The sequence below is a fragment of the Mus pahari genome, chromosome 3 (assembly GCF_900095145.1).
Source record: "Mus pahari chromosome 3, PAHARI_EIJ_v1.1, whole genome shotgun sequence".
Lineage (NCBI taxonomy): Eukaryota > Metazoa > Chordata > Mammalia > Rodentia > Muridae > Mus > Mus pahari.
This window is the reverse complement of record NC_034592.1, coordinates 56,370,843-56,390,018: the sequence shown is the minus strand read 5'-3', so window position 1 is coordinate 56,390,018 and position 19,176 is coordinate 56,370,843. Positions and strand designations below refer to the sequence as shown.

General features: G+C 45.6%; 1 protein-coding gene across 1 annotated transcript in view; it reads right to left on the bottom strand.

Moving 5' to 3' along the window:
- Positions 1 to 19,176, bottom strand: part of Myo3b (myosin IIIB) — a 328,196-nt gene that overhangs the window by 79,641 nt on the left and 229,379 nt on the right. The window contains exon 28 of the mRNA XM_021193757.2: positions 15,044 to 15,152. Within this exon, the coding sequence (XP_021049416.1) occupies positions 15,044 to 15,152 (109 nt within the window). The remainder of the gene's footprint in view (positions 1 to 15,043; positions 15,153 to 19,176) is intronic.

The following is a 19,176-nucleotide window of genomic DNA, read 5'->3' as shown; positions in this document are numbered from 1 at the left end:
CACACACACACACACACACACACAAATAAGTGATTTTGGGTATATTTCAGGTATTCAGGGTCTGAGCTTCCCTCAGTTATAAAGTGAAGGAATTGAGGTAAACCAGCTTTAAGGCTACCCCCAGTGCTACATTTTAAATCTTATTAAACTGATTAATTCATTGCGATATGTGTGGACCATTCATGAACACACTTCAGAGGAGGTTACAGGTATAGCCATTTAAAATAATCAGGCCTGGGAGAAGGGACTGCCATTACTTAGCATCACGTGTCTCCCAGACAGAAGGTAAAAGATCAGAGTGGCTGCCTTCCACATTTTTTATCAGCATCCATCTCAGTGCCTGGGACACAGTAAGTATTTAGTAATTGTTAGACATGTTGGGTAAATCCCATAATGTTAGGCCACACAGGTCAGGAAAAAAAAATAGCCTTAACAGTAAGTTTAAATTAGCTAGTACTTCTATTGAATTCTGATTTTAAAAATGTTCTTGACTATCTAACAAGATCTTCACAACCATCCACAGAGATACAGTGAGCTAAGCACTTCCGTTCTGCCTAGAACACTGAAGAAGAAATAAGGTTCAGAAAGGGCAGGGTTTTCCCCAGGTATCCTGGTGAATCCCCAGCACTTCCTACATATTACTGATCTACATTGTTCTGGCTCCAAGTCCTCTGCTCTCCCTCTGGCTCAGTACCTCCGGGTAATAGATAAGAGACTCACTAGTCTAGTTGAAGGAAATTCTGTGGGCTGTGGGATACTTAAGGTTGTATGCCCTCTATGTTCCTTTAGAAGTGCTGAAGGAACTTTAAGGAGCTATAGGGAAAATCTAGAAAGAGGGTGTGGCCCTAGGATTCCTGCCCTGCCTCTGCTTCCTAACCCCTCCTACCCCAGCATGGAAATCTGTCCTGAGCATTTGTCTGGCTCACGGGGGGGGGGGGGGGGGCTTTCAGAAGCCAGAGACCACTGTGGATGCCTCCTGAGTCTCCCTGGGGCCAGCTGATCAATGGACTTTCCCACCCTCAAGCCTCTGGAAGACTTAATGCAATGTTTACACTGTTTCTTGACTTGAAAAAGGAGGAGCATGGGAGCAAGGACTGTCCCCAGAGAGATACATTGGAAAGTACTTGACTGAACAAAGTTAAGCAGATTTCCTCCCAGAGACTCTAATATGCACAATGAAATTCTGAGAGGGGAAAGCAAGATTACTCTTCCTGAGACCTGATCATCAGAGCTGGCTTCCATGTGTGGTGCAATACATTGTAACAAATGAGAAATTGTTACATGGTAACAATGTGAGAACCTTATTAAGAAAAAATTCCAAAGTGTATCTTCTTTTTTTTGCATCTGCATTTGGGGTGTGTGTGTGTGTGTGTGTGTGTGTGATGTGCACTTGTGTGCATTTGTGTATGTAAGTCCAAGTTGGCTTTCGGTCCTTCTCTCAATTGCCTTTCACCTTATATATTGAGGCAGGGTCTCTCAATAAACCTAGAGGCTGCCAGTTTTGGCTAGCAAGCTAGCCAGTCTGCCTGGGGATCCTCTGTCTTGTCCTGCCGAGTGCTACACAAGTGGCTACCATACACATGCATTTATGTAGGGGCTGGAAATCCAAACTCCAGTCCTCACACTTGCATGGCAAGTGCTTTATCCACAGAGCTGTCTTCCAGTCACCACCTTGCTCTTTCAAAGAAAGAGGGGCAGGTCAGGGCTGGGCAATAGCTTGGTTAGTAATGTGTTGCTATTCAAGCATCAAGTCCTGAGTTAGATCCAGGTGTGGATGTTAGTGTGCACCTATCCAGGTGTGGATGTTAGTGTGCACCCATAATCTTGGTGCTAGAAAGGAAGAGATTGGGGAATCCATGGATCCATGTTGGCCAGGCAAATTGGTAGTGAGCTCCCAGTTCAATGAGAGACCCTGCCTCAAATCATAAGGTGGATTGGGCTGGAGACACGGCTCAGTGGTTCAGAGCACTTGCTTCTTTCCAGAGGGCCTAGTTTCAATTCCCAACACCCACATGGTGGCTCACAAACACTTATAACTCTAATTCCACAGGGTTTGACATCCTCTTCTGGCCTCTGTGGTGCAATTCATACATACAATTAAAGACATATTGAGTAAATAAATCTTTAAAAAAAAAAAGACTGAGAAGAGGTTGATCTCTGGCCTCTCCACACATGTGCACACATACACACATACATGAACAAGTACACAAGCACACAAATTAACTAAGAAATACAAATGAATGGGACAAGCTAATTTCCTTTGTTTTGACTCCTTCATGGCAATTTTTTCACTAGCTTCTTTGTTTATTTTATTATATGTGTGTGTGTGTGTATGTATGTTTGTGAACATGTATCTTACCTCTCTATTGTTATGATAAAACACATTAGATTGGATCCTAGCTTGGAAAAACCTGTAAAAAGGACATTTTCGGAAAAAAAAACAGAAAAAGTTGATTATTAGATAACTAACAAGAGGTTATTCATTTAAAAAGTATGATATTTTGTTTCTCTTGCACACTTACATGTTTGTTTCTCTTGCATGCTTACATAAGTAGTATCTCTGTGCACGCATTTGCATGTTCACACAGGTGTAGGCATGTGTGTGGGGGGGGTCAGTGGTTCACAGTGGGTATCTTTCTTGACCATCCTTCACCATATTTACTGAACCTGGATCTCTCACTGGACCTGGAGCAGGCTAATTTAGTAAGTCCAGCCAATCTATTTGCTCCGTGGCTCCCCTGTCTCTTTCTCTACCTTGTAAACACTACCTAGGGTTACAGAAGAGCCACCAGGCCTGCCTGCCTGGACTTATTTGAGTTCTAGAGATTGGAATCCTTCCTCACATTTTCACAGAAAGCCCTTTATCCACTTAGCCATCTTCCCAGCCATGTGACTGCCGTGTGGATCTGCACCCAAACAAAACAAAACAAAAGAAAGAAAGAAAAAAAAAAAAAGCTTTTTGAAAAAAATAACAGTCTTCAATCTCTGTGAGCATTCACAAATCCGTCAGCACAGATGTTCAGGGCACTTGGGCCTCTCAGAAGCATGGCTAGGATCTCCTGCAGGTGCCTCCAGGGGCAGCGGCTTGATGTAGCTGCTGCCTTTAAGTGTGTGAGCTAGCGGGGATGGAAAAACCCCAGCTACCACCGAAAACCCTTCTTCTGGGAATCTGCCTTGGAATAAGGATAAAATCCCAAAGAGGCTGGTGTCTAGTTCTCTCTTATGACAGATGAGAGGCAGTATAGAGGTTGGCTCTCTGCATGCTCTCCTTGGAGTGCCTGGCATCTTTCTTCTCAGCGAAGATCATGAAGCCAGCTGGCTCTGTCATGCTGTAGTGGTAACACAGTGGGAAGTCACTGTGGGCTAGGGTCTCGGCCTCAGCTTCACAGGCTTTGAAATTCAATTTGTCAGTTCACTGAGGAATAATGGAAAGTGGGTAATGGAGTTACCCTAACCAAACGTACAGAGTCATATTTGAAAAGCAGGACACTGGGGGTGTGGTTTTTGCAAGGGGAAGCAAATTGGACCGTATTTGTTCCCTCAGTAGCTGGTCACTACAGTCTGGAGGCTAAAGGTTAGAAAGGCGATCTTGGAGGATAAGGCTCATCATTGCACTGTCTGACTTGGGCCTTTCCTGTAACAGGGTTAGCCTCTGTCATTGTCTTTTTAAAGATGGGAGTCAAGACATAGCAGCTGCCTATTGAATCTCTGTTTCATAAGCTCCATTTAAATTGCTTCTTTGGGTACTTTTTATTCATTTTGATTAAAGTTACATCTTATCTTGTATCGATTACAGCCTATTGGTGCCTAAACAAATTAAGACGCGCATTAGTGCTACACGGTTGAAAGCATATGCTCGTTTCAAAGCTGGGCAGGTTGCAGCCACTTCATCACAGGTTGGGTTTTGTTAGTTTCCTGGTGCCTCGTAGGAGTCGTTTCTGTCAAGCTTGTTTCTCACATGGCAGCCCTGGGAGGAAGGTTACTCAGCACAGCTGGCAAACTGTCCCTGTTCATTTGATGACATGGGACAAAGTGGCCTTTTAGTAAGAGATCCATTTCCTGCAGCCAAGGAGCGGCTATGGAACAACCCTGCAGACAAGGTGCTCCAAGCAGGATGTGAGGAGGCCTCCTCGGCCCTTGAGGAACATGGGTTTCAGACAGACAGACAGACAGACAGACACACACACACACCCCATACAGCTTTCTTTAAGGAGGGTATACCAGGGGAATGAAGAGATTGGAAGTGGTTCCAATGCATTCAAGTCACAAAGGTAAATAAAGATAATGTGAGAGGTGATATCAGGGGACTCCAGTCCCCTGTTGAAGACCCTGTGCTGACTTGAGACTGGCAATTCTCGTGTGAGTTAGAACTAAGCGTATGTAGCCTCTCAAGGCTTCTTGTTCTCTCTCTCTCTCTCTCTCTCTCTCTCTCTCTCTCTCTCTCTCTCTCTCTGTTGTATGTGCCTGTGTGGTGTCTGTCGGAACACAGTCCAAGAATAGGGTCCTGTGAGAATTCTGAGTGCTTGTAAGAAATCTCCAAGAAAACAGAGTCCTATGACCTCAGTTTCTGTAAAACGCAAACTTGTTCTTAGAATATTTTGATGCTCCTCCTAGGTGTTGTGGGTAGGCATGAGTTTACTTCAGCTGTGTCTCTATGGAGAAAAAGGCTTTTGCCACACGTGGCATCTTTGTGATTGTACACTTTACTCAGGTGACACTTCTTAACCTTGAGAGTATAAATTGTTAGATGCTCTGAATAAAGTTGGCTGTTGCACAAGACTTAAGTCCAACTCGTTTTTTGGGCCCCACTCTCTCAGGGTTCGTACTGTCAGCTAGAGAGATATATGTGCATGCACAGAGGCCAGGGGGAGACACCAGTTCCCCTGCTCTGCCTGCCACTCCCTTATTTACTCCTTGAGACAGGATCTCTCATTGAACATGAGACTAGGTTGAAAGCAAGGAAGCCCCAGTGCCCCTTGTGTCTCTGGCCCCCTGAGTACTGGAATCACAGGCATGAGTTGCCATGAGTGCTGGCATCTGAACTTAAGTCTTTGTTCTTGCATAGCAAGCTCTCTCACCCATTTGGCCACATCTCCAGCTCTACTGTTTAGTTCTAATAAGGAATAAAGAACTCTCCGAGGGTTGAAGGTGGAATGATGCTGAGGGCACTCCAGCATCCCTAGCACTGCCACTCCTCTTCCCTGACCTGGTCCAGGTGCCTTAGACCTATGGTTACCTTGTAAGCTCTTTAAATACTCAAATTGTGCTGTTCAGTTTTGCATTGAGTGATTAAACACAAATGAATTGTGGGTCAGAACCAGATGGAAACCAGATCTGGCTGCCTCAGAGCCTGCCTACGCTCTCTGTCCCTAGTACTGTTTTGTTACAGGACTAGCATGCCACCATTACATTGGCGATCTTAATGAATGTCCAAAGAGAAGCAATGACAAGACCTCTGAGCGGCTTCTTTTGTGTCACCTCTGCTTTCTCCTTTGAGTAAGTTTTGTCTTCCAATGAACTTCACTTGGTTGTTCATCTGGTCTTGAACTCCTTGGCACAGGAAACATCCCTGGCTCTGCCCCTCGAGTAGCTAGGACTATGGCCACAGGTCTCCTCACCCAGCATGGCCCTGGTCAGGTTTTGAAGTGGTTTATGGGTTGACCTATGTAGAGTCATAGTGATAGTACCTTAAAAACTGAATTAGCACCACGGATGGTGTCACACGTGTGTCATCCCAGCCCTTGGAAGGCAGAGGCAAGCAGATCTATATGACTCTGAGGCTGGCCTTGTTTACATCGTGAGTTCTAGACTAGTCCGGTGCTCTATAGAAAGATTCCGTCTAAAAACAAACCAAACCAACTAACCAACCAAACAAAAAATCCTAAAAAACGAAAAACCCAAACCGACGGCACTAGATAGATGATATACTGTAGTTCGGCAAGAGTGATGGAAAGGGCTGCAAACTGAAGAGAAGGCTGGAGAGTTAGGGGGGGAGGCTGGGAAACTGACTTGGGCTTTCATTGTAACTTTTTGAATTAACTGCGTTTCAGATTTCCACAAGAGATGCAGGAATAGCTGAGCATTGCAGCACACCTATTGCTTTGTCTTCGTCTTTCACGGGGCTGTAGACAAGAGCACTGACACACAAACGCAGGAACCTTTTCTGAACTCTGGAGAAATCTGACACTCCTTTATCTCCTAAGTTCTGAAGTAATCCATTTCTCAAAGGTAAGAGTGTTCTCTTACCAAAGTGCAGTGACTAAAATCGGAAAATTAAGATTAGCAAGACTCTATGACTCACTCCACAGTGTTCTGATTTTGCAAAAGATGCCAGGGGCAACTCCTGTAGCAGAAGAAACACCGGATGGGGGGTCACATTCTCTTATGTCTCCTTCCAGCTGGAAGAGCTCCTCAGCCGTCCCCTCTGTTTCGTTTTGTAGCCTACTAGCCAGTTATCTTCCAGCAGACTCCTCTGTTGGGGTCTGTCTGCTGTCCCCTCAGGATTAAATCCAGGTCATGCTCATTTGGCAGGAAATCCACAGACAGGACGCTGTTCTGAGGGATGTGTGCAGTCTGGTGGCTCCATCTCTGTGATGCTGTCATTTGGTCACAGTGGCTTCTGCAAGGTTCCTCTGTGTCCTTCTACAGCTTTCTTGTGGGAACTTATTCTGACATTATGAAAATAGCTTGTTAGTCCCTGTCTCTCACCTTTTGTTTTAGACACCCGTTCATGGTGCTAGAGCAGTGATCGTTTCCATACTTGGAAAATGTCGATTTTCAATCACCAAATCTACATTTATTTCACATTCTAATTGCAATGAAGAATTTCCTTCCACCTTCTCTCCCATTTTCCCCTTCTATTAATGTGGATTCTGAATTCCTTTTACCCCACCCAATGGGTTTTATTCTTTTTTTTTTTTATTTTATACTTTATATGATGTTCAAACTGTCCTGAATTTAGCACTGGCTTAATATTAAAGGACCTGAAGTACCAACACTGAACTATACTATCAAGACTTCCATATAGGAAGAATTATGTTGCAAGGGTAACACTAACTACTCCTATTATTCTTAGGCATGAGTAGTTTCATGTGTCAGATGAGGCTATATATATTTGTGTGTATGTGTATATGTGTATATATATGTTTGTGTATATATATATGTGTGTGTGTGTATGTATGTGTATATATATATATGTATGTTTATATATATACATACACACAGACACACAGATACACACATGTGTGCACACACAGACACACACACAGGCACACACACACATATATACACACACATGTACACAGTGTGTGTTATCTCATTTACTTTTCATGACTTGGGGAAGAAGTTGTCCGGCCAGTTGCTCTTCCATGCAAGTATGGGGAAACTGAGGCCTTGAGCAAATGAAGTGAGTTCAGGAAGTTTTTACTGTCAGAAGGTTGTGAGAGTGGTCTCTGGGATTCCATTGCCAGCAGTGACCCCCCCCCTTAAGTGTGTGTGAAAACCCCAGAAAAGAACAAGACTTTGCAAGCGGAAGTGCAGTATCCCAGCAGGCAGCTCACCCACAGAGTGATCTGACCTTTCTGCGTGTTTACAGACACAGCATCTGGAAGCTGTCTCCAAAGCAGTGTGACTCCACGGACTCCTCCACTCACCCCACCCTGTCCGGAACCCAGCGAGGGAAGCACAGAGAAGGAAACGGTCTGCGTCACTGTCAGAAGCCACAGATCTAGAGAGGCTTGACTTGGTCCTGTCACTCTGGGAAGCATGCTTGACCCCTCTTGATGCACAAAAGCCTTATCAGGCTTTCTCGGAACTGACAGAGCAGCAGAGTGAGACTCTACAGCCGCCCTGCAGCTCTCCAGTTCTTTAGATCCCAGATGAAGAGCCATCCCTGGGGGCTCCCCGCATCCTCCCCGTGTGCTCCTCCCAAAACACCACCCCCACCATCACCATATTTAATATAAACCTCAGATTCTGCAAACATGAGCTTAGGAAACCAAGGCTGCTTTCCGATGGGGAAAATAACTCCAGCTAGCCTGCCTTCAAGAGAAAGCGCAGTTGAATCTGAGGAGAGCAGCCTCTCGCCCTCCCAGGAGGAACACTAAAAATAAAAGGCAACAAGGTGCTTCCTGCCCGTCTGTAAATCCAGTAGGCAAAGAAGAGACCTCAACCTGGCACGGATTAGTGACGGCCAGCTCGGCTCCCTCCACCGGAGAGCAGCCATGTGGCTCTCAGAGCCAACAGCTGCCAGGCAGAAGCCCTCAGATTAACCCATAGGTGGTGTTGAACCACTTCCCATTAAGATATTTGCAAAGCAAACAAAAATGATGACCCCCTCCCTGAGGCCTGGGAGGCAGCCAAGAAGCTGGCTGTGCTTGTTGACACAAAGAGCCCTCTGGGGAGGGGCAGACAGGAAGGCTACTCCTGCCTACATCTAGACTCTGTTGATCTTGGCCACTAGAATTCCTCTGTCAGGGGCTGTTCATTATCTAATTTCTCAATCGCAGCACTCACACAATCTCTGTTTTTCCAAAGTTCTCCATCTCTCTCTTCCTCCACGGCAACCATTCAGGTAAAAAAGAACAAACCCAGGCCACTCTGTTGGTGCTGATGAAAGAGGCAACTCTGAGCAGTCACTACGGTGCAGAGAGGCGGCGGCTCCACTACCTTCAACAACTTCCATGGCCAACACTTGCTTGGGACAATACAGGTGCAAACTATCTTGATAGATCTGTGCTCTGACAGGCTGAGGGTCAGCTGCTGGGAGTCACAAAATCAGTTTGGGACTAAAGACTGGTAGTTATTTCCTCCTAGCTCAGAGAAGAACATGAAATAAAGTTTAGGGAAAGTTTAATACGTCGTGGGACACATGCAAAGAGAGATCATTTTTATATGAAGGGAAAGTATCATTTCTTGTTACATCTCACACTTGGGTATATTTTCTTAAGTTCTTCAAAATAGACCTGACGTGTTTTGGCAGAGCTCCATCCCCAGGCTGCATATGGTGAAGATCTCAAGGCAGACAAGAGAGCCAAGCACTGGGTTGCCAGACTTGTGGACCCTCGTAGAACGCAGAGGAGGAGCTGAGAAGCAGCCAGAACCAACCATATTTTATCATCATTGCATTGCCTTTTAGTGTAGGACTATAATTTTAGAGACGTAGGTGTTAATTATATGAGGAGAGAGGAAGGATGAAAGGGGGGGGAGAGAGGGAGGGGAGAGAGAGCACGCACGCATGCCCTTGAGAGACAGATTTCATGAGAAATAGTGGAGTCTTTTCATACAAAATGAGAGCAGTTTTAGAAGCGTTTTATCCAAATCGAGTTGAATGTGACTGACTTTATTGAAATGCAACTTTTCTTGGGAAACAGAGAATCCAACTTTGCTGGTAAAGCACTTTAGGGTACACTAATCTAACCACAAAAGTCCCCATCCACCAGACTCCACATAGAAGGCCTGCGTGGGATGGTACTGGGACGTCAACATACATAAAGTGGATCAGAACATCGGAAACCGGTTCTTAGAAAACAGTCCATCTTGTCTGCGGTACTAATTACAAAGCCTTGACTTTACAGCAGGGAGGTGTGGCGATCAGATCAGAAAGGCCCATCACCCTGTCAGCTATACACTCCGACTTCCTCTCTGGTGAAGTTCCTATGTCCTAATCTCTAGAGACTGGCTTGACCTTGAGAAATGGGTCACGGACAGCTGCCTGCTAACAACTGAACGTCTAAAACAAACCGCCCACCCCTCTCTAAATACCTTTCTAAATGCGGGCTTGTTTTTTGGGTTGCATGGCGGGTCTCTGAGAAGTGGCATGATTTCAATGGCACCTCCTAATGTCATCAGCGCCGATGGCTTTTGGAGAACACCAGCTCTTTGCTGTATGAAAAGCTAATTAGCATGCTGACTGCTGATGTCAAATCTTAGAGAACCAGGAAGCGTGAAAACATAGTCATTCATCAACTACTTAATGCCTGTTATGGACAAAGAGCCTAAGTTCTAGGTTCTGTGGGTGAAGCAGAAATGCCAGCGTCAGCTATGGTGTTAGAGAGGTAACAGCTAATCCCTTAACCTATGGCATGCTGGGTGATTATTAGCACATCAGCCATATTGGGTAGGTGGAATTATTTAAAAAAAAAAAAAAACCATACTCGTTTAAGGTCATGGACACAGCTGGAAACAGACCTACACAGAGACAGTCTAGCTCCAGTGTCAAAAGCCTGAATTGTCTCCCTTAACTGGCTGAGGCCCCAGGACCCAGAGGGCAGCATTCCCATGTGGATGCCAGCCTGGCTAAGCAAGGATAAGCAACCCAGCGGGTAGGGAAATAGGGAAGACAGCCTTGACTCTGCTCCAACACATGACCACTGGAGGATGCTCCAAGTTCTAACAAGCTATCAGAAATCTAGGTTATATTATGAAATCTTTCTAATTTTGTATATTAGAAATGAATCAAAACCTGAAAAAACATTGTGTGAACAACAACACCGAAACATATATCCATTCCGTGTGTGCCTCGATACCAATCATAGGTCCTGGGTCCATAGAGGATTCCCAGTTTGTGGCGGTTGTTGCTCGGGTAGAAAGTCTCCCCAATCCAGCTCCCCATCTGTCTGTGCCAGAATAGTTCTGTCTCTTCACCCCATTCCCGCCCACTCTTGGTCTTCTTCTGTTGAATCCTTCGCTATCCCCAGAGTAGTTCCTATGCATCCTCCTGTCTGGAACACTTTTCTGCCTTGTGTCTGCTCTCAGCCCTTGGGGAGGGGCCACAGGCTTGAGGCTTGGACGGAGGATGGGAAAACATCAACAGGTAGAGAAAGCCTGGGCAGGGTGATCCTCTCCAGAAGGATCACACAGAAATGGGGAAGGAAAAGACATGTTGAAAAGCTCCCAATAGTTCCAAATGTTTGCGAAGGGCCTCTGGTCCTTGGAATCCGGTACTATAAAGAGATTGCTGACATTCTTGACGTACACAAATCTTCTTAAAGGGTCCTTTGCAGAAGGATCGCTGATGATTTAGGGTTTGTTGAAATAGTTCAGATAAATATTTATGTACAGCCATAAGCAAATCCACAAGGAAAAACATAATGCAGAACAGATTTCTGCTTGAAGCTCCTTCAGCTGCTGATAAGCTGCCTAGCCTCAAAGGTTTTGGAAATAAACGCGACCAATTAACAGCGTAAACATCTCAGGAGTCTCAAGAAGACCCTAATGACGTGGCTCTGGAGGTTATGTGTGGGAATGTGTGCTAGCAGTATTCTAGCCCTCATGGCAAGAGGAGGCCAGAGCCTGAAGTCAACCTGGGATTTACCCCTGAGAACGGAACCAGAAACACAAATGAAGCCTGGCATTCAGGTTAAAGTCAAGAGTAAACATCTGTAATAGATCCTCAAGTTTGGGAAATCTCAACACTTATCTTGGACTATAATTCTATAGCTGAACCAGAGGGGTCTTGTCCTTCCTACATCAGCTTTAAATGCTAATATCACTACCATGACTGCTAATACATCTGTCACCAAGACCAACCACTCAGCCTCCCTCACCGCTGCATCTAGCACTGTGCTCGCCTCTTCATGGCGATTTTCTCTAGCCATCTCAGCTGCCTTCCCTTCCGTAGTCTAGGATTCTAAAGCTCAGAGAACAGAAGGAACATGGCGACTGTATTACAGCCTCTAAGTGGCTAAGATCTGAACCTAGGGCTGCCCCCAAAACTCATTCTTGTTCCAAACTCAAAGAAGGTAACATGCCAGGCTGGAGAGATGGCTCAGCAGTGAAGAACACCAGCTGTTCTTCCAGAGGTCCTGAGTTCAATTCCCAACAACCACATGGTGGCTCGTAACCATCTGTAAAGGGATCTGATGCCCTCTTCTGGTGCGTATGAAGACACTCAAACACATAAAGTAAGTAGATTAATTTAAAAATAATAACATACATGTAGACAGTAGAAGAAACTACTATTTCTTCCTCCTTTCTCCCCATGCTGTCATTTCCCCCTCTTCTCTATAGGTGAATACACCAGCTAGGCCACTGTTTTGGGAAAGACACTGGAGGATTTATCCTCTTCAGTCCTTGGCACTGCCACATATTCCCACAATGGCCTTCCACCCAGAGTATTTGTTGCGCGATGAGGCAATTTGTACTTCATGGGTCACATGAAAATCTGGCCCACAGTTGGCCCACGTGACTGCAAAGCTCTCGTGAATCCTGAGGTCGGCCCAATTAGCTCCCAGCCCCGGAGCTACGAGGGTGACACCCAGAAGAAACATGTACCCATCTTCCCCTCTTGTGAGGTGCCAGCTCTCCTCTAGCTGCCTGAATCACGGAGGTTCCTGCCATGCTGAAGTGTCCACCCTGAAGCAGTTTCTCTGGGGGTGTATTACAGCTGCCATGCAGAACCAACTGCATCCTCCCTCCACATCTGAGCCCTCGCCTCCTTCCTATGGGCCCCTCTTACATAACTGGCTGGCTGTGGTGGGAAATGGCACATAAAAAGCCTCGGGGTTTTGCCATAGACAGGTCAGATTAAATCAAGAGATTAAATCAGAGTAAATTCCAGCGTTATGATGAGCGGGTCCCCATCATTTGAGCAAGACTCACAACCCAGCGATACCTTTTATTTTCTCATTCACTGTACACCATCACTGGTTCACACAGAAAACGGAGCCCAGATGCCACATTACACATACTAACTCCCCCTCTCAGGCAAGTCTGCCTTCTCTCCGGCTAAACTGACCCACCTCATCACACAGGGTGGGAGCTGCTTTCCCGTGGAGCTGTAGACTAGGATCCAGAGTGACAGTTTTATGCCGATCATGATTCAAGATTTAAGCCATGACAAGTAAAGACACAATACAGATAGAACAGAAAAGGCCTGGAGGAATCTTTTGGCATCTGGAGCCTAGGGAGGTAGTAGAGTTTACCAGCTGAATGTGTGGATGCTGGAGTAGAGGGCCTGAGTTCAAATTCTGACTGTTATAAGTAGCACTGCCCATAATTTATAACCTCTAAACGTTGGAAATGCTAGAATGTGCCGCTCCTCTATTGCTTGAACAGGTTACTGTCTGCAAACCATTTAGCCAGGAAGACACTAACGATAAATAAGTATTAGCTATTGTTGCTACTCAGACCTCAGACCTGCCCCTTAGCTCTGCACAACACTGGACAATCCACACCAGCTGATGGAGAGCAGCCAATAGGAAAGCTGACAAAGTTAATCTAGAAATTCATTTTCCTTTCTCTTCATTAATTAACCACTTCTGTTTAATTTTTGTAGTGCCAGGAGATCAAACCCAGACCTGATGTGTACTAACCCAGCACACTGACACATCTGCAACACTGGTCATCCTTTGAGAGCCCGACCTTAGCTGTCGCCAGGGCTCAGCTTCCTTGTCTGTAACGGGGTGGGTAATACAGAGGAGACCGACCCAGTGCTGAGCACCGGATGGGGCTGGAAAGCTGGCTTCATACTTCTCTGCAGTCCTCACCCTCTGCGTTCTTTCTCACCGTGTCTGGCTCTTCCTACAAACCCCTCCCGCCTCTCTCCTTCTTTCCTCATCCAAGGGAACTGCATGTTGGCTTTTTGTTTTGTTTTGTTTCAGTTTGTTTTATCAACTTTAATTTAAAAACAACAACGACAACAACAACAACAACAACAACACCCTTCATTCTAGTTGGTTCTTTCCTTTTTAATTGTGCCCTGCTGCCTTTAGCTGTGTCCTCCTCCTGGTAACCTTATGTAAAGCAGACTGTGTGCTTCAGCTGAGAGAGGAGTGTTAGTAGTCGGCCCTGAAGAGCAGGTCTGAGTGATCCTGAGGTCTCGAGGGCTGTGTTTCACAGCTGTGCAGGGCTGGCCTGAGCCCGTTTAGCCAGAGTCACAGTCTCTTCAGAACTGATTAGTGCAGGTGTCCGCTGAAACAGTCCACTTCAGCAATGGCTGGGCCCTGCTGCAGTCCTCCTGAGTTACGTTTGACAATGTGTGGGTAGCAGGAAGTTTCATTCATTTTGATTTTGCCTGTGTCTAGGATTTTTCGACTTTGGGGTTATTGACGTTTGTTGTTGTTGTTGTTGTACAATCCCTTGGGAGGCTGTGCTAGTTTTAGGATGCTACATAACAATATTGCTGACTCTGACCCACTGTGTTTCCAGTAGAACCTAGTAGAGGCATGCCCTCTGAACTGTGACAACCAAAAGTATCTTTGGTCATTGCCAACTGTCCCATAATGTCGATACTGTGTTGCCCAGATTGAAAAAGACTATTTTAACTCAAAGGGACCAATTAAAGGCTTTACTACCATGAGAACTCAAGAAGATTGGCAATTGGAATGATAGCTCAGTGGTTAAGAGCACTGGCTGCTCTTCCTAGAGGACCTGGGTTCAATTCCCTAGCACCCTCACAGCAGCTGACAAACCATCTATGACTCCTGTCCTGGGCAAGTATTGCCCTCTTATGGCCTCCACGGGCACTGCAAACACACGGGGCACAGATGCATGCCTGTGAAACACCCACACACGTAAAAATAGATACATCGAATTATATAACATTTTTTAAAGTCAAGATTGCCTTCAGGTTGTCCTTATGAAACAAAGACTTCTGTCAATAGAATGGTAACTTCTAACAAGAGAGATTCTGAGGGAAACATGTTCGGGCTTCACTCTTTCCCATTTACAGTATTAACACACTGGTAGAAATACTCTGTGGTCCACAAAAGAGCTCCTGTGGCGAGACTCGCCTGTCTGGATGGGGATACAGCTCAGTTGGTAGAGCGCCTGTCTAATATGCACAACGCTCTGGTTTTTACCCCTGCACTGTACAAGCCACAGGTGGTGGTGTATACTTATAATTCCCCAACTCTGGAGACAAAGTCAGAAGAAGCATCAGAAGGTCAAGGTCATCCTGGACTACATTTTGAATTTGAGGTCAGTCTGGGCTGCATGAGACACTATTAGAAAGAAAAAAGAGAGAGAGAAAAGGAGGGGAAGAGAAGGAGGGGGAAAGGGGGGAGGGGGAGGAAGAAAGGGGAGAGGAGAAACCCTGACTTACCGATCTGTGTCGGCTTCAGCAGGGCAGGTCCTTGAAGTCTCTTCATGACCACTGTTGGATCCTCCTCCTGAACCTGGACAGCGTTTCTGATCAGGAGTGGTTTGGAGAACTGAAAGAAAGCCACCACCGAGCAGTCAGAGGTCAAAGGGCAAGGCCAGAAGCAGCAGGGCTTCTGTTGCTTGCTTGTGCTCTGCGGCTCCTTTATCCTGGCCATGACACCTCCTCCGGCCATCTGCAGACCTCTAGGGTATGCCACTAAATCAAGCGTGCTCTGAGACTCTAGGTTGTGCTCAGCGTTAGGTCCCAGCCCACAGATCAGGTAAAATAGCTCACGGGAGCACAAGCTGCTCACTGGTGTTAGATATATGCAGTGGGTAGAGATCCCAGGCCCCAGCAGGAGCACCACGTGAGAGCTGGAGGAGCACCACGTGAGAGCTGGAGGAGCACCATACTGGATGTAGCTGAGCGACTCCTGGTTCTAGAGGCTTGATCCCCCCCTCAAGAGATTCTACAGCTGAACTTGGGTTGAGACTGGCATCAATTCACAAGAGACTCCCAGATAATTTTAATATGTATCCAGGGATGAAAACCATAGTTCCTAGTCATCACTGCCAAACAGCTAGGGAAGGGAAGAGATGCTACACCTATTTACTATTCTCATTTTGGAAAAGTCTAGAGACAACCAAACCAAAATACGGCCAACAAAGACAACCTTTTGATGTGGCTATTGCACTGTGTTAAGGTAGAAATCTAAGTTGAAAACTGTTATGATACCAGGCGCACCTTTAATCCCAACACTAAGGAGGCAAAGGCAAGTAGATCTCTATGAGTTCAAGGCCAGCCTGGACTATAGAGTAAGTTCTAGGGCTGCCAGGGCTACATAGTGAGACCCAGACTCAAAAGAAGCAAACCTAAAGGGAAAACCATTATGATGTCGAGACACCCAAGTGACAGAAATAGAAAAGAAAAAAGAAAGAAAGAAGAAAGAAAGAAGTACAGATTCATTTACTTTCCTCACGTCTGTTGGGGCAAGGGTTGGGGGTGAACTGCTCCTGCTTGCTAACTTCTGCCCTTCAAAATGAATCTCTCTGTGAGGAACAAATGTAATTCTTTGAGTTATTTGTTGTGGCTAGAACCATCTGCTGTTGTTATTATTGCTAGTACACAAATGCCGAAAGGATAATGAGAGAAATTTAATGGAACATTATTACATTTTTATTATGACACAAAAAGCGCCATAACAAGTGAAAATGAAATTTAAAACAAAAGATGGGGGGAGGGGGAAGGAACCAGAGANAGAGAGAGAGAGAGAGAGAGAGAGAGAGAGAGAGAGAGAGAGAGAGAGAGCAAGCAGAAATGAAGAACTATGGCTGGGAGCCCTCCCTTCAGAAGTCCATTTACTGATTTCCTGCCTTGCCTTGCCACCTGCACTCTCTTGATTGATAAATTCCTCCAGTTGGGGTAGCAGACGTCTCTCCTTCTTCAACGTCATTTGTCATGCTGGGGCAAAGGCCATCAAAGCAGAAATTGACATGAAAAGGATAGGAGAGCTTGTCCGGGACACAGATATATGTCTTTTCTTCATTCTGAAGGAAAACTGCCTGACCTGGGCTGAGGATGTAGCTCAGCGGTTGGTGGTTGGAGTACTTGCCTGGCAAGCATGAAGCCCTGGGGTTGAGCGTTAGCATCGAGGAGCATGGGGGCCTGTGCCTGTCATCCCAGTGCTCAGGAGGGAGAAATAGGAGAGCGAGAAGTTCCACAGTTTTTCAGCTACATAGCTGAGTTCTTATTTACCCTGGAGTACATGAGATCCTGTCTCACAATCTCAGACACACGCACCATGATAGGAAAGAAAAGAAGGGAGGGATGAATGGAGGGAGGATGAGAAAACCTCCACAATGAACTTTGACCTTGTTCTTGGATCCAATTCTGGGATACTAAGAGCTAGCTAAACTGCCTATAGGGAGAGCTGAAGTCGCAGGCTATCATTTATACCTACTTAAAAACATTAATTTTAAAAAGGAACAATAACAGCTTAATACCAATTCCCAAGGTCAAAAATCAAAAAGAAAGGCAGTAAGGACGGCATAGGCCAAGACCATGACCAGGAACAGCAGTAGCGGCTTCCCCAGGAGCTCAGCATGCGCCTGGCTATTCTGCCTTGCTTTCCAATAGAAATTCACAGAATTTCTCCTCATGTAATTCAAGGGAAGACTCCTTCCATGTTTCTCATTCATTTACACTTCAGTCATCACAATATTGATTCTAAGAGTTATTTGAAGTATGAAAACCAAACAGAAAACTTAGAAAATATTCCTAATAAAGTTTAGATGAAGCTGGCCCATCCATCCCCAGCTTTGCCTATAGAACAGGGAGAGAGATCGGTCCATCTAAGGAGATGAGGAAGTCAAGATAATCAATCCCCCGAGTTCAAAGCGGAACTCCAAGCTCTAAAGTATTTAAGGCCACCCTGGTGCAAGCTGGAATCACCTGGAAGCTCTCTGGCAAATGGATCCTCCAATGAGAGGGGAGATATGGAAACAAGAAGCAGAAAACTAGAGAAAAGCAAGGTCACCCATTTCAGGTGCGTGGGTCAGGTTCAACACATATACCGGTGACACATGGGAAATAAAGTGATGGATCTGAACAAACGAACAACACAAATGTTCACTAAGTGCTCAGCCTGGGACCGTGCAGACAGCGTGGCTGAGGCTTCCGCAGGCATGGGTCACCTGAGTGTTTCTGGCTTAATGACCTAAAACGGTCCTGAATCAGACTGAGCTCTGTGAACTGTGCACACTTCCCAGGAAGTCTGAGCTCAGGGTCTATCTACTAGAGCATCTTGAAACGTAACGGGAAGGCATTTGACTGTGGAGGGCTTAAAGGAGGGCATTTGTGATGGCCAGTTTTAACTGTCAACCTGATCCAACCCGGAGTCACTTAAGAAGAATGTCTGGGAGGGATTGTCTAGATCAGGATGTCCTGCTGAGGTCATCTTAATTGTCCCAAGTGCGGTGAGGAGACACGGCCTGAGCTTGGGCAGCACCGCTCCCCGGTTTTCAGTGTTGGACTGTCTAGGGCAGCAGCAGAAGCTAACTGAGCTCTGCATGCGTGCATTCTGTTTCTGTCGGTGGATGTGATTTGGCCAGCTGTGCCAAGCTCTTGGCAGCGTGGTTTCCTGGAGGTGACAGACTGTAACCTGGAATTGTGACCTAGAATAAACCTTCTCTCCCTTGGGTTGCTTTTGTCAGAGTATTTTTTTTCACAGTCATGGAAACAAAGCTAGCACAGTGTTGCACCCTCGAAGGGCTTTAGGTCCAGGAGACACAGCTGGGTAAAGGGTTACACAGAGAAGTTGTTGAGTGGTGACAAGAGGGTGCATTCTCTTAAAGAGGAAAACAATAACACATATTCAAAGGCACATAAAGAGAAGCATGGACCACTATGCACTAACATGCATATGAAACACACACATGCACATACACATGCACACACATGTACATACTCACACATGCACACACAGAGATAAACACACCTGTATACGTATGTACATACACATAGACACATACATACATGCACACACATACATGCACACAGAGATACACACATGCATACACAGACATATATGCACACATTTGCATATGCATACAAACACATATACACACTGACACATGAACACACATACAGATTGGGGCAGGCAGAATTTTCCCTCATAGGTTTCAGTAAAAGCCACTTTGTGACACCTTGGCTTTGAACTTGTAACCTCCAGAACTGTGAGAGAATAGATTTTTGTTGCCTTAAGTCACTGGGTTTGTGACAGTTTGCTCTGGCTGCCACAGAAAACTAATACCCAGGCTAGGAGTATAACTTATTCTCTCTCAGATTCTAAAAAGGGGGTTGGTGACAGGTGGCAAGGTTTGAAATTACTAGAAGTGAAGAAAAAGACCAGGCACATAGAACTGTCTTGTCTTGTTAGGGACAGGTGGTGGCGGCTAGAGATTAGGAAGAAAGGATGAGGATATAAACAAGGACATTTCAACTTAACAAACATAAACATATGGATTGTTATGTCCCTGACTCCATTCTACTACCTTTATAAGAATGAACTCATTTAATCTGCATAGTAATCTTGA